The 12,881-nt window shown below is 41.3% G+C and overlaps 1 protein-coding gene across 2 annotated transcripts; it reads left to right on the forward strand.

The window, feature by feature from the left end:
• The first annotated feature begins 3,429 nt into the window (after window positions 1–3,429).
• On the forward strand, window positions 3,430–11,967 carry tbx3a (T-box transcription factor 3a). Of its 2 annotated transcripts, none has more exons than XM_070886323.1 (7): window positions 3,430–3,970; window positions 5,145–5,412; window positions 6,509–6,655; window positions 8,202–8,278; window positions 8,688–8,851; window positions 9,376–10,040; window positions 10,786–11,967. In XM_070886323.1, exons 1-7 carry the CDS (start codon window positions 3,579–3,581, stop codon window positions 11,245–11,247), a joined length of 2,175 nt encoding a protein of 724 aa, XP_070742424.1. In that variant the 5' UTR covers window positions 3,430–3,578; the 3' UTR covers window positions 11,248–11,967. The 2 variants fall into 2 exon arrangements, with proteins under 2 accessions (XP_070742424.1, XP_070742425.1); XM_070886324.1 differs by having other exon boundaries at window positions 8,688–8,800.
• The last annotated feature ends 914 nt before the right edge of the window (window positions 11,968–12,881 follow it).

The raw sequence follows: 12,881 nt of genomic DNA on the forward strand, positions 1-12,881 counted from the left end.
TCTGTAGCAAAACACACAAAGAAAGCATTGATACAGTAGTTCGCTACCTAGAATAAGTTACCCTCGGAAACTCCAATTAGTTTAATTTCCACAAGAAAAAATATTTTCGACTGACATCTCCTCGCAAAGTCCAAATCATTATTTGGTTAAAAATGTAATTAGGACTGTTAGTCTTAGATAAAAGGAAGTTGGTCATTATCCACAGGCTACTTAGCTATTTTGCCAGAAACATGTTCCTAAATGAAAATTGACAAACGGATGATCACATGTATAGTACGGCGGTTTGTGAACAGCCTAAATCGGCTGGCGCCAATGCCGGTCTATAGCCTAAAAATAATGCAGTCTGGACGGAGACAACTTTTGACAATCCGCACAATTTTTTCCTATGGCACTAAAATAGTTGATCGATATGTGAAGTGGCTGTCAAGAGAACAGCGCTGACACCACAAGATTGGTTTACCTGTTTTGTTTTTATGACGAGTCTAAGCAGGATACTACTTGTAGAAGTTAGAAATTAAGTTCATGAACTTTAACACATAGTGATATATTTACAGTGCTGGGTACGACGAGAAAGCCATTGCGGTATATTTAGTTATAGGAAAAGGCCAATTTAAAAAGCTCTTATCAAATGTTTAGAAGGGACTGCAGGAAAGATGACATAAGCACAATGAATGGAGCTATTTTGATAAGGGGGAAGGAAAATGGTAGTAAATAGTAACGGATAGTGAAAAGGGCAGCGAGTGTATGAAAAAGACAACGCGATGAATGGACTGAAGACAGAAAGTGAGATAGGACTGAGAGTGGGGAACAATAAAGATGTTCAAAGATGAAGGCCAAATCTGAGTTGCATGCAAAATGCTCTTGCTAACCGTGTACTGTGCAACCTTCTCATATGGCAAGATACGATTTGAATGTGCAGTCTAATAACTACAGCTATTGCCTAATGTACTTGCCAGCAGAATATAAACTACGTGCGTTTAAAAATATAATTCTTTCAAAGAATAAACTGAGAATATCCACAATAAATTATCACTGACAGTTGTCACAATGCAGTATAAACATGTGTTGATTATATCGCTTTGCTGTCTTGCACCATGATTTCCGATACTTCAAGAGTATATGACGCACACATACATATTGATTAGATCTATTAGATAGATCATCAGTTTAATATGAACTTTGCAATACATACTATAATGCCCAATCTGAGTTATTTTTACGCGTGTGACTCCACTCATGTTTTAATATTTGGATTATCCGCATACTACCGAGAATTCTATCACACGTGTATTGATAAAAGATTAAACCTAAAGATTACTTAATTGTGACTGGTCGTCGTCAGAATGAAGTACCACAGTGTAAATTTAGAGCTGCATTTAGTAACACGTTCGGTTAAACTGGAAATGGCTCGCGAATGGGCTGCAAGTTTAGGAAGGAATAAGCATGTAATCGGCACTAGCTGGACCTCACACATACTAAGAGAATATTTACACGAAACTTGCCAATGTAAACGTGCCCGCCTTTTTCAGATAAACAGTAATCAACAAACCTCTGTATCATTTCGGGCTATAGCTCTGTCTGCTTATAGCTAATGAAGTGAGGTGTCTGGTTGCACAGGCACTACAGAGCGACTCGGTGCCGGCGCAAATGCTTTCAAAGCCATTTTAATTTTCACATCAGTGCACTTACTAGGTTTTAAAGCTCTGACGGCTAACAAGTAGCTTGCGGTATTGGCGAATGTTTAACTAAGATGGCTAGCCATCAATTCCCTTTTGTTTGCTTGCAAATTAATCATCCTATACGTAGTTGGCGCCAGTGTAGATTTATCACACACAGGAGGGTGAATGAGCCGGGCGAGGAGAGACAAAGAGAGTTCGCACCTTCCTGCTTTTGATCCTAGATTAGTGCACCCTCCCTTCATAATACGAGTCTCTAGGGTGCTTAGCCTGGGAGGTCAGTCATAATTGGCGGAAGTTAGTGCAACATTTTAAAACGTTACATTATAACGCATAATTCCTAAATATTTATTTTTCAGCACAACACTATAGAATAGGATTATTATTTTATAAAGACTATATCCGAACACGATCCGGTCATTTGTTTTTTTTTCCTCTGGCAGAAAAACTGTTATAATGATTGTTTAAAGCGATGGTTATTATTTAAAGAAAGCACAGAACTGAATGGGATCGCCCTTTGTCTAGATGTCAAACAGAAATGTACACACATAGGTTCAAGGGAACTCGCCTTGAAGTGAATCTGACGGCTTCCAAATCTCCACACAGGTCAGAAAAGCGCCGTGCTTTTCGCATCCGCGGCTTAAGGAGGGAGCCAAGGGCTCACAACGCGAGAGAGTTAAAAAAAACCAGGAAGCAATATGAAACGTCTTTAGATCGCAAGCTACAACGGCGGAGATTGGCGGTGGTCAGAGCGACTTTCTCGTCAGGATACACTCACAGATCAGGGAGGCGATATTTTGTTTTTTCAAAAAAAAACGAAAAGTGATACGAGACGCTAGTTACAACTCGACGTCAGCAGCCTGGCGCCAAGCGCCCTTAAACATATGCGTCAAAAATGCAATGTTACAAGAGCTAATCACTTTAGATGTTCCGCTCCTATCTCCGTGCATTTAGCCGATGTGATTGCTTTTCAGTTCTAACTTTTTTTTCCAGCGGCTTTCAGAGAGAGAAAAGCAGCGTCCTTCTACTTGAAGCTGCAGCAGCCCATTAGGCGCCATGTCCTGATAATTAAATCACCTCGTTAAATGAGGCTTTTTTTTTGCTTGTTGAAAGCATCGCCGGGAAACAAAATAAAATTAAGAGACTGGACATCTCACGGCTCTGCCTTTTTTTTTGTTGATAACACATTAAAGTGCAGAGATCACTATCTGCTGCAAGGGCCGGGGGAAAAAGGACAAGACAAGGGAAGAAACACACACACACACACACACAAAATCAGCAGGAATAAAAATGAACGCTAATCGCCCGGTCTGGCATTTTAAGGCGGCGGCGGATTAGTGTGAAGGGAGGAGTGATATTTGGGAGATTGCATATAACGCCGGCAATGGGGCAGCAGGGGCAGTTTGGCTGAGTCCCCGGCTTGCCTGTGGACAGACAGATGATTCTTCGCCCGATTTCCTGGTAGTCGATGTTGGGTAACGCCACCTGAGGCGGCCCCGCGCCTCCCCATTGGCTGCGCCCCCGCCACCCCTCCTCTAATGATGTTGACATATTCACACGGCTGAAGTAGTGATGCTGACTGTACGTTACAGTTTCCGACACCTTCTTTTTATAACTCATCTATCCCCGGCTTTAGTTGTTAAAACCACGCCTATGGAGCCACACAATTGGTCCGAAAGCGTCAAATAGCCAATCAACAGGGCTCAGCAATTCGCAACACGCACACATACACACACACACACACATACAGAAAGATCGGAGTTGACTGTTTGGGGAGATGCGTCTCGGCTCTGCCACCGCCAACCAGTCTTTCTGTTTATGTGAAGAAGAGAAAAAATAATATTAATAATAACAGTGATGATGTTCTTGTAAGCGACCGTGCGACAGAGACCTGGGGAGTGGATGAATTTACCGATGAGAGTGCCAGTTATTCCGGGGACAAGTATGGCTTATCATCCGTTCTTACCTCACCGGGCACCGGACTTTGCCATGAGTGCTGTGTTGGGACATCAACCTCCTTTCTTTCCGACTCTCGCCCTGCCTCCGACCGGCGCGGCAGCTCTAACACTCCCGGGCGCACTTAGCAAGCCCATTATGGACCAGCTTGTCGGCGCTGCTGAAGCGGGGATCGCTTTATCGGCAATGGGCCACCAGCCTTCGCATCTGAGGCCTCTTAAGACTCTGGAGCCCGAGGAAGAAGTGGAGGACGACCCAAAAGTTATACTCGAGGCGAAGGATTTGTGGGACCAGTTTCACAAGCGTGGTACTGAAATGGTTATCACCAAATCTGGAAGGTACAGCGCATTTTCCATCCAAGAGACTAGTGCCAGACTCTCTGGTTGGAGATCATACGAGTTATTTTAATATCCAGCCGTGGTTAGTTGTGACACTAGATAATATATCATATTTTTAGAGCAATGTTGGATTTAAAACATGCAAAATAGATTTGATTGACAAAAGCGGTCAGTTGTATTCGGGTGTAATCTGCCATGGGTTTTTACAGCACTTAAATGCTAAAAAATGTTTCCTGCATAATGATCCATTTTGGTGATAGTTTGTCTCGGCAGCTACCTTCACGATATATGGAGTCATTTATTTATTGGAATAACATAGCCATAGTTTCCGAACCCTTCAGCCTGCACCCTTGTTTACGCGATGAGGCAATCCAGATCGTCAGATTAATAAGGGCACAACCTCGAACAAATATTTAATTGCAATAAATGCTAATTCAATTAATTGAAATTGGTTCTTGCTTATCAAGAGAAGGTCACATGTGATCTGCAGAGACCCGGTTGATGAATCTGACTTGCCGAAGTTTAATTTATCCATTCATTTGATCTGAGGAATAACAGCAGCCGCCTTGTAAATAATGTGCACCGATTGCACGATTAAAGCTCCCAACCCAGTACGTAGATTGCAGAGAGGGAAGTGCAATTTCTCTTTGGGGAAAGGGTATAGTAGATTATTTCCACCACACCTGTAATGGTAACATTTTAACTCTCGCACAGTTTTTTTTATGGCACCAAGTGTTGATTATAAAACCATAAACTGAGTTCGCTGCGTCCTCACCCAGGTAACAAATGCACATATACCTTGGACAGAGTTATTATTCGTGTTTCTATCAATCATACCAGAAATATTGAAATATAGGCTAAAATATCCCCAGGTAGAATCTATTGGCTCACTAGCTTCTTCTTGCACCATTTATAACGAGCAGAATTTTGTATATGTAAACCTTAAACACATTTGACAAGGCATCTAAAGAGCTCGGTTGCTGTTTTGCACTACTTTTATATAATAGCATTACTGTAATTTGCTGTCTTAAATATTCCACAGTAGTTAATACCTGTGAGTCAAGGTTCCAGTCTCAAAAATACTATAGAAATATTAACTCTTATTTTAATTTCATGAGGAATACATTACTGATAGATTAATGTAAAAACAAGTCAACTTAATGTTTTCTTACAGGAGAATGTTCCCGCCATTTAAAGTTAGGTGCACGGGTCTGGATAAGAAGGCCAAGTATATTTTGTTAATGGATATTGTGGCGGCAGATGACTGTAGGTACAAATTCCACAACTCACGCTGGATGGTAGCCGGAAAAGCTGACCCTGAAATGCCAAAGCGAATGTACATTCATCCTGATAGCCCCGCTACTGGTGAGCAATGGATGTCTAAAGTCGTCACTTTTCACAAGCTGAAACTGACAAACAACATTTCCGATAAACATGGATTTGTAAGTTTCATATTTTTACCTCTGAATTAATCTTCAATAATTTGGCCGAGTGATTTAAAAACAAATAGTAACCGATGAGTGATTTCTATTTACTTAGCAGTGTTCGGTTAAACTGCTAAAATATTTTCCGCATTCAGGACTTTTAAAAACATATTTTCGCACTAACTTGTGTTGGAATGGAGGCTTAGACAGGATTTTCTTTTTTCATTTCTGCATATCATGAATGTGTGTACTCATAACCTGGGGTATTGTGTAGATCGGCCATTTTAGGTATAGGGGATTGCAAGTATTTCATCATTAGGATCATATTTTTTACAATTTTCTATGGAACTGAAAAGTGATAAGGCTTAACCACATGTCAACTTACTCTCCCCATTTTCAGTTTATAAATCTCAGGGTAATGGACAATGATTTGTAGTGCGAAATATTTGAAAACTAACACACTTTGCCAAATCTGCATTATGTTCGCTTGAGAGAGAAAAGTATCTAGCCACTGTAATAACAATCACGATAGCAGTAAATCCGTAGTCAATGCATTTTAATGTGACGTTCAAAAGGCAGTATACTGAATAAGTCGAACTTGTTTATGTTTATTTACGAGTCACTTGGTATTTAACACATAATATTCTTTTGATTATTATAGTGCATATCAGTGTTGTTTGTGAATTGTGGTGGCGGTTTATATATATTATAATATATATATAGAGAGAGACATATATATATATATGTATATATGTAGATATATATAATATATTTCTAAATCAGATAGCCCTTTTTTTGCAAGTCCTCAAAACAGTGGGGAGGCCATAATGCAGAGGTTACCCCGCCGTCAGCTGTTCATGTGGAAGAACAAATTTACACTCCTGCTGAACTCTGTCCCCTCCTGTAAAATCTTTTTGACTGGCTTTTAGTTTATATTATTGCTGACCAACCATTAATAAGCAGCGTGCAATTAAACAATAAAACGATATTACAGTAAATTTAGTAGAAGCAGAACCGAGGATCAGCCTGGCTGAATCCAGAATAATCATAACATGTGTACGTACAGCTGTATGCGCTTTGGGCGAGTTGTAATTGTTTGATTTATTCTCTTTAGACTATTTTGAACTCCATGCACAAGTATCAACCTCGATTTCACATTGTTCGTGCAAACGACATTCTGAAACTTCCTTACAGTACTTTCCGGACATACGTTTTCCCTGAAACAGAATTCATAGCTGTGACTGCATACCAAAATGATAAGGTGAGTAAAAGAAAATGAAAGTTGGTAATTTGTGCAGAAATGAAGTGTTGTTTGTTATATAGAATGCCGATCTGCCTTGTGATAAATTGTAGCTATTGTACCTAAAAAGTAAAAAAGCTAAGCCTTAGTGAAACTTTGTTTTCTTGTCTGTATCCCAATTGTTTATTCTGGTCAATACGACTTTTAATGGTAGCTACCGGAGTCCCATTAAATCCTAAAGAATGCTTGTTGAATATTCTGCGCAGACTGGGGCTTATTGAGATTTTATGCATTGTTTTGTTATCTCGATGTTAGCATGGGTTGAGTTATGTGGCAGTAGACACAGCGTTGTCCTGTTTTTTATGTGTTTGTATGAGCCGTGCGCTAAGATCAATTTTGTACTGCGCCGTAATGGGAGTTAATAGATTTCTAAACTATTATTAAATTACAGTCATTTAAAAACAAATGAGACCTTTCGCACTGTTTATAGGTAGTGCTTGTTGGTGGATGAATCCGAGAGAACTTTAGGTCAAAGAGATAGAGTGTAGTAGCGTCCTCAGTGCAGGTATCAAGCCTGCTATGACGAACAATTGCGTTTATTATTGTTAAAGATTTCACCCAAATAGTTTTTTTGAAGAAATTTGGAACGCTTCTGTTGGTATTTAACTCCTCATCACACTTCTAGGTAGTCAGCTAACGTTATTAATAGGAGTTACAGTGAAGTGCACTGTGTATAGTGACTTGATCATTCTTGATCACCGCACAGTTGATTATGGGGAGTTTCATTTCAGAGGGAATAAAAGCTGATAACGAAAAGGGTGTCAACTTGAAAAATGAGGCAACCTTAACAGAGTCCATGTCTTGATTTTTTTCTGGATTTGTGTTTCTCGTACTGCTGGGTTATTATCTTCAGTTCATTATTAAAAGGACAATGATTTCAATCTCGTTAGATTCTCTCCCTATTGAATGAAGATGATAAGTGACAATAAATTTACTGTTGACTTATTGTCAACAGAGGACAAGTTACGATGGTGACGCCAGACTAGCTTCGCCCTATCTCCCTGATAAAGTCTCTGTGTGTCTTGTGCTAGCTCACAAGCGGGTGAATCGAACATGCTTTATTTTGGGGCAGATACTGCATGTGATTTGCACCTTGCATTTTTCACATTTTATAAAATAAGTATACCGCGTTAATTGCCGTAACACTGAACTCAAAGGCCATAGTTTCCGCACTGACACATTCTTACAGTAAGATGCAAGAAATGTTAGAGCCATAGACCAGGTGGCGACAGACTATACCATAAAAATATTGGTACAACATTAAGATTTACTGTATATAATGCGGTGGCGGCTTTTACATAATTCGACATTTATTTATTTTGAAATACTAATCCGAAACAATAATGTGGTATGTGATATATGGTAAATGAATGCTGCTGTCTAGTCTCTGCATTTCACCTGCATCTTCCAGCAGCGTTCTTCAGCGCCTGCGCACTTTTAGTACAGACTGTAGCTAATGCTGTATTGTATTACGGCACAGTATCAAACCTGCTATTTTTACTTCTAGATAACCCAGTTAAAAATCGACAACAACCCATTTGCCAAAGGCTTTCGTGACACGGGGAATGGGAGAAGAGAGAAAAGGTGAGATTGATTCAATTCGGGTCTATTTGTCAATCGGTGGACTGTTGGGCCTCGCTATATTCATGATATTAACCACAATCTGATAAAGTGTTGCCACCGCCTCAGTAACACAAAAAGGGACAACGAGAACTGCTTGTGTCCTTGCTACATTTTGCTACAGACTTGTGTATTTCATCTTACGTTTGATGTTTTGCATTCTTGTGTTATTTTAGCAGTTTTATTTTTAGAAAATACGAAGGCATTCTCTAACCATAAGGCATCCCCACCAGAGTATTGTTGCACAAGGCACCACCTCATGACCCAACACCACTGGAATGGATTTGATTTCTAGGGCGAAATCAAAGCGAAATGGCAAGGGTGGTTATTTGATAACGAATATTTTAATTCATTGTCTCTTTCTCTGGCACAGAAAACAGTTGGCAATTCAGTCGCTGCGAGTCTACGAAGAACAGCAGAAGGGCTCGAAAGAGAACGGGACATCGGACGATTCATCCAGCGAGCAACCCACTTTTAAATGCTTCGGTCAGTCCGCCTCCCCCGCTGTTTCCACTCCAGGGACTGCTAACTTAAAAGGTTATTATTTTGTTGCCTACACAAGGGGGTTGTTTGTTCTTTTTTTATAAGGCGCGACTAAGTTTGTGTTTTTCTCGCACATTAATTGGGTGTGTGTTTGTGTTGAAGATCCTTATCACCTCACAATCCAAGTAACTCAGTGCTTTTACTTATCGTTCCCGTGGAATAGAATTAGATCATGAAGAACCAGTCCTGCCAGCCTTCTCCACATACTGACATTTTGTAGAATTTAATTGCTTTGAACGGACTTAATCTCCTTCTTCAATGAAATTGGATTTAGCAGAACATCTTTTTTCATGATTTCTTAAAAAGGTGCAAAAATAATACCCCAAAAGGCAGAATCTCGATTGCCCGCACCTGACTTGCCACTGCCTGTCATTTAACCGTGTTGTGTTATTTTATTCGGATTTGTCTTACAAGTATAACTCTGGAAGCGCGCAATGTTACTGCCTGTATCCTTTGGGAAATGCCACTATATTTTAGCTGGTTCTTATACTTTTTTTATATAAAAAAATGTTTTCCAGGTGCTCTAGAAAGTGATGAAGAAGAAAGCGACATAGACAGTAAGGATGAGCCCATTCGGGAAGGGAATGACTCGGGAAAATTCTCCACAACCACCAGGGAGCGAAAGGAGGAGCGCAATTTCACGAAATTGCAGCAACGCCCATCGGACTCTGTGAGCAGAATTAGGGAACATGAAAGCTCGAGAACTGATAAGAGCTTGAGGGATTCGCAGCAGAGCCCGACAAACACGTCCTCAAGCACTAGAGCCATGAATGGCGAGGGCCCCGAGATCAAAAGTCAAGTTCGAGACCATCACCAGAAAGCGGATGAGTCCAGTGTTTTAAACAAGGAGTCCTATTCGCCCCTAACAGTCCAGACGGATAGTATCTCACACCTGAACCACGGACATTTACAGAACCTTGCATTTTCTCATAACTTATCTGGCCAGCACTTCTTTACCCCGCTGGGCGCAGGACATCCACTTCTCTTGCACCCTAGCCAGTTTGCTATGGGTGGGGCCTTCCCAAATATGGCAGCAGGTATGGGTCACCTGCTGGCCTCCATGTCGGCCTCCGCAGGCGGGATCGGCGGCCTGGAAAGCCTCGTTTCGTCACAACAGGGACTACCTAGTGGATCAGCGGCAGGTCTACCGTTTCACCTCCAACAGCACGTCCTGGCCTCTCAGGTAAAGCCCCGTCTTCCTCGTCTTATTTGATCCTTTAACTGTAAAGTTACATCTCTTGATATGTGTATGACAAATGTATTTGAAATTCATGTCTTGCTTTGTCGGTCTTTTTATGTCTGCCATCGGAGAGAAAAATTCAATTGGCAGCCTTAAGCAATAACCTGTAAAGTATTGAGAGATTTGTGTGTAACCAGGAACACATGAAATCTGTGACTTTCGTTTCTAAAGACACCCCGAGACTGATTTTAATTGACAGATAAATTGATACAGGATATATTACCTTTAAAGAAAAATAATGCTTTCATTTACAATGCATAGAATATTAATTAAGAGAAACTAGCTGGGGAGAACTACATTAAAATGTCTTTCATTCTGTGTCACATTTCATATATTTCTGGCTGTCTCTTTGAGTCACCTCTTGGGTTCGGTGTTGGGGAATAATGGAGACATTTACATCTAATTACAGACAATCCCTTGTTGTTAGAAAACCACCCAATTTAAACACCCCAAAAAGCGTGCACTGTTATAGAAGTTTGAAGTGTTGCACAGTTTCTGGCCTCTTTAATTTTCGTTGCATGTTGGTAAATCTAAACAAGGTACTGCATGGAATGTACAAGATTTTGGGTTCTTGTCTGTTACATTCATTTATTGGTAAACGCGGGAATCCAGTCTAATCCATCCATTGCTATCAGTAATCAACATTGGTTGTTGAGATACAAACTAACTTTTCTTGTTATATTGACAGGGCCTTGCGATGTCACCTTTTGGTAGCCTTTTCCCCTATCCTTACACGTACATGGCCGCTGCCGCCGCGGCCTCGATGCCGGGTGCAGTGCCATCATCCGTCGCCTCCTCTGCACACCGCCATCCGTTCCTCAGCGCAGTCCGGCCTCGCTTGAGGTATAGCCCTTACACATTTCCCGTGCCCGGAATGGACAGTAGCAGCTTGCTGACCACCGCCGTGCCGACCATGCACACCCCAGGCGAGGCCAAGGTGAACAGCATGGCAGCCAGTCCGGTGTCGGCGGGCCTGGACTCGGGCTCCGAGGTCAACAGCAGGTCCTCGACTCTATCCTCGGGATCGGTTTCCGTATCGCCGAAACAGTGTTCAGAGAAAGAAACGCCCAACGAGCTGCAGAACATCCAGCGCCTGGTCAGTGGACTAGAAACCAAACAAGATCGGTCCAGCAGGAGCGGTTCCCCATGATAGGATGGTGACATCCAAAAGCCAGGTGGCTTTGCATGTCACACACGTTTAGTCTGGTTTCTTTTTTAAATGCTAGTGTAGAGCCTTGATAATATCGAGTTTCCCAACTTAGCAACGAAAAGTAGCCGAAAAATGGAGGATGGGAGTTTCCTGGCACCATCGGTAGTTTGGGTTGTAGATGTCAAATCTGCTTTTCATATATATGCAATAACAGAAAGAAACGGAGACTATTATAAAGTATTTATGTAATTATTTGATAACCTGTGTAAATATACTGAAATTAGAATACTCGAAATTATACTTTAATTTATTGTTGTTGTACATACATCTGTATATAAGGCTCTAAGCCTTTGTTCGTTAGTCATATGCATTTCAACACAACTCCTTATTAACCAGAGTGCCGGCATCGTTACCACTATTTTACCTAGCAATGTGTTATCTTGCTACATTAAAAAAAACCTTTGTAGACCCGAGTACAAGACGTGCCATTTTTTTTAGCTTTTACCATTGTTTCAGTGTTAAAGTGCTACTGTCTTTACAGTTTAGAGTAACAAACAAAAGAGCTCACCAGTTGCTTGAAAAGTAATGAAGACGCTTTCGGGGTTTTTTTGGTGTGTCAAAATGAATGGAGATTTTATGCTTACAGCTTGAAAGTGCCGAGAGTTAAAAAAAAATAAATGAAGGTATATTTTGTGTTATAAAATGTTGAAAGTTCTTGGTTTTCTTGTACTATTTTGTTTCGCTTTGAAGTTCTCAAAAAGTTTCAATAAATTTTTATCCAAGTCTCTTGTCCATTATTCCAGTTAAATTTCCAGTCTGCTGCACACAGTATGCAGAAGAGAAGTTTGGGAGATCTTTGTGTTTTATTACAATTATGCTCTTTTAATGTTCAATATTGTTTCGGGTTGAAATTTTTCACAAGTAATTTCACCAAGGTGCAGGGTATTCTCACCATAGAAGGTGATGCCTTTGTTGCAAATCTTCCCCCACACTGTGTTACACCCCTCCATCCCTAATGTCTCACATACCTCCCTCCCCAGTATGTTACATAGTCTCCCTCCTCAATGTGTCACATCCCTCCCTCCGCACTGTGTAACATAGTCTCCCTCCCCACTGCGTTACATAGCTTCCATTGTTAACAAATTCCCCCATATCTCTGTAATCTCCTTCAGCCTCACAAAGCCCACCCCCCGCCCCACACCTTCCCCCTTTCCTGAGATGTCTGCGCTCCTCTAATTCTGCCCTCTTGAGCATCCCTGCTTATAACTGCACAACCATCGGGGCAGGTGCCTTCAGCTGCCTGGGCCCTAAGCTCTGGAACTCCCTCCCTAAACCTCTCCTCCTTTAAAACACTCCTTAAAACCTACCTCTCATCTGCTGTAATTTCTTCTTATGCAGCTCAGTGCCAACTGTATTTGTTTTGTCTTGTAACATGCCTGTGAAGTGCCTTGGGAGGTTTTACTATGTCAAAGATGCTGTATAAATACAAATTGTTGTTGTTTCGCCCCACCCCCACACATTGTATTACACTCTCCCCCCCCACACACACACTGGGTTGCACTCCCCCCCCCCACCACACACTGTGTTACACTCCCCCCCGACACTGTGTCACACTCCCCCCCACACTGTGTCAC

The sequence above is a fragment of the Pristiophorus japonicus genome, chromosome 8, assembly GCF_044704955.1.
Source record: "Pristiophorus japonicus isolate sPriJap1 chromosome 8, sPriJap1.hap1, whole genome shotgun sequence".
Lineage (NCBI taxonomy): Eukaryota > Metazoa > Chordata > Chondrichthyes > Pristiophoridae > Pristiophorus > Pristiophorus japonicus.

Excerpts from the sequence above, each read along its gene's own strand:
- tbx3a (XM_070886323.1), top strand. The coding sequence starts at position 3,579 with ATGAATTTACCGATGAGAGTGCCAGTTATTCCGGGGACAAGTATGGCT. Across the intron at positions 5,413-6,508 it reads TTTCCGATAAACATGGATTT|ACTATTTTGAACTCCATGCA; the intron begins GTAAGTTTCATA and ends TATTCTCTTTAG. Across the intron at positions 8,852-9,375 it reads AGGGACTGCTAACTTAAAAG|GTGCTCTAGAAAGTGATGAA; the intron begins GTTATTATTTTG and ends AATGTTTTCCAG.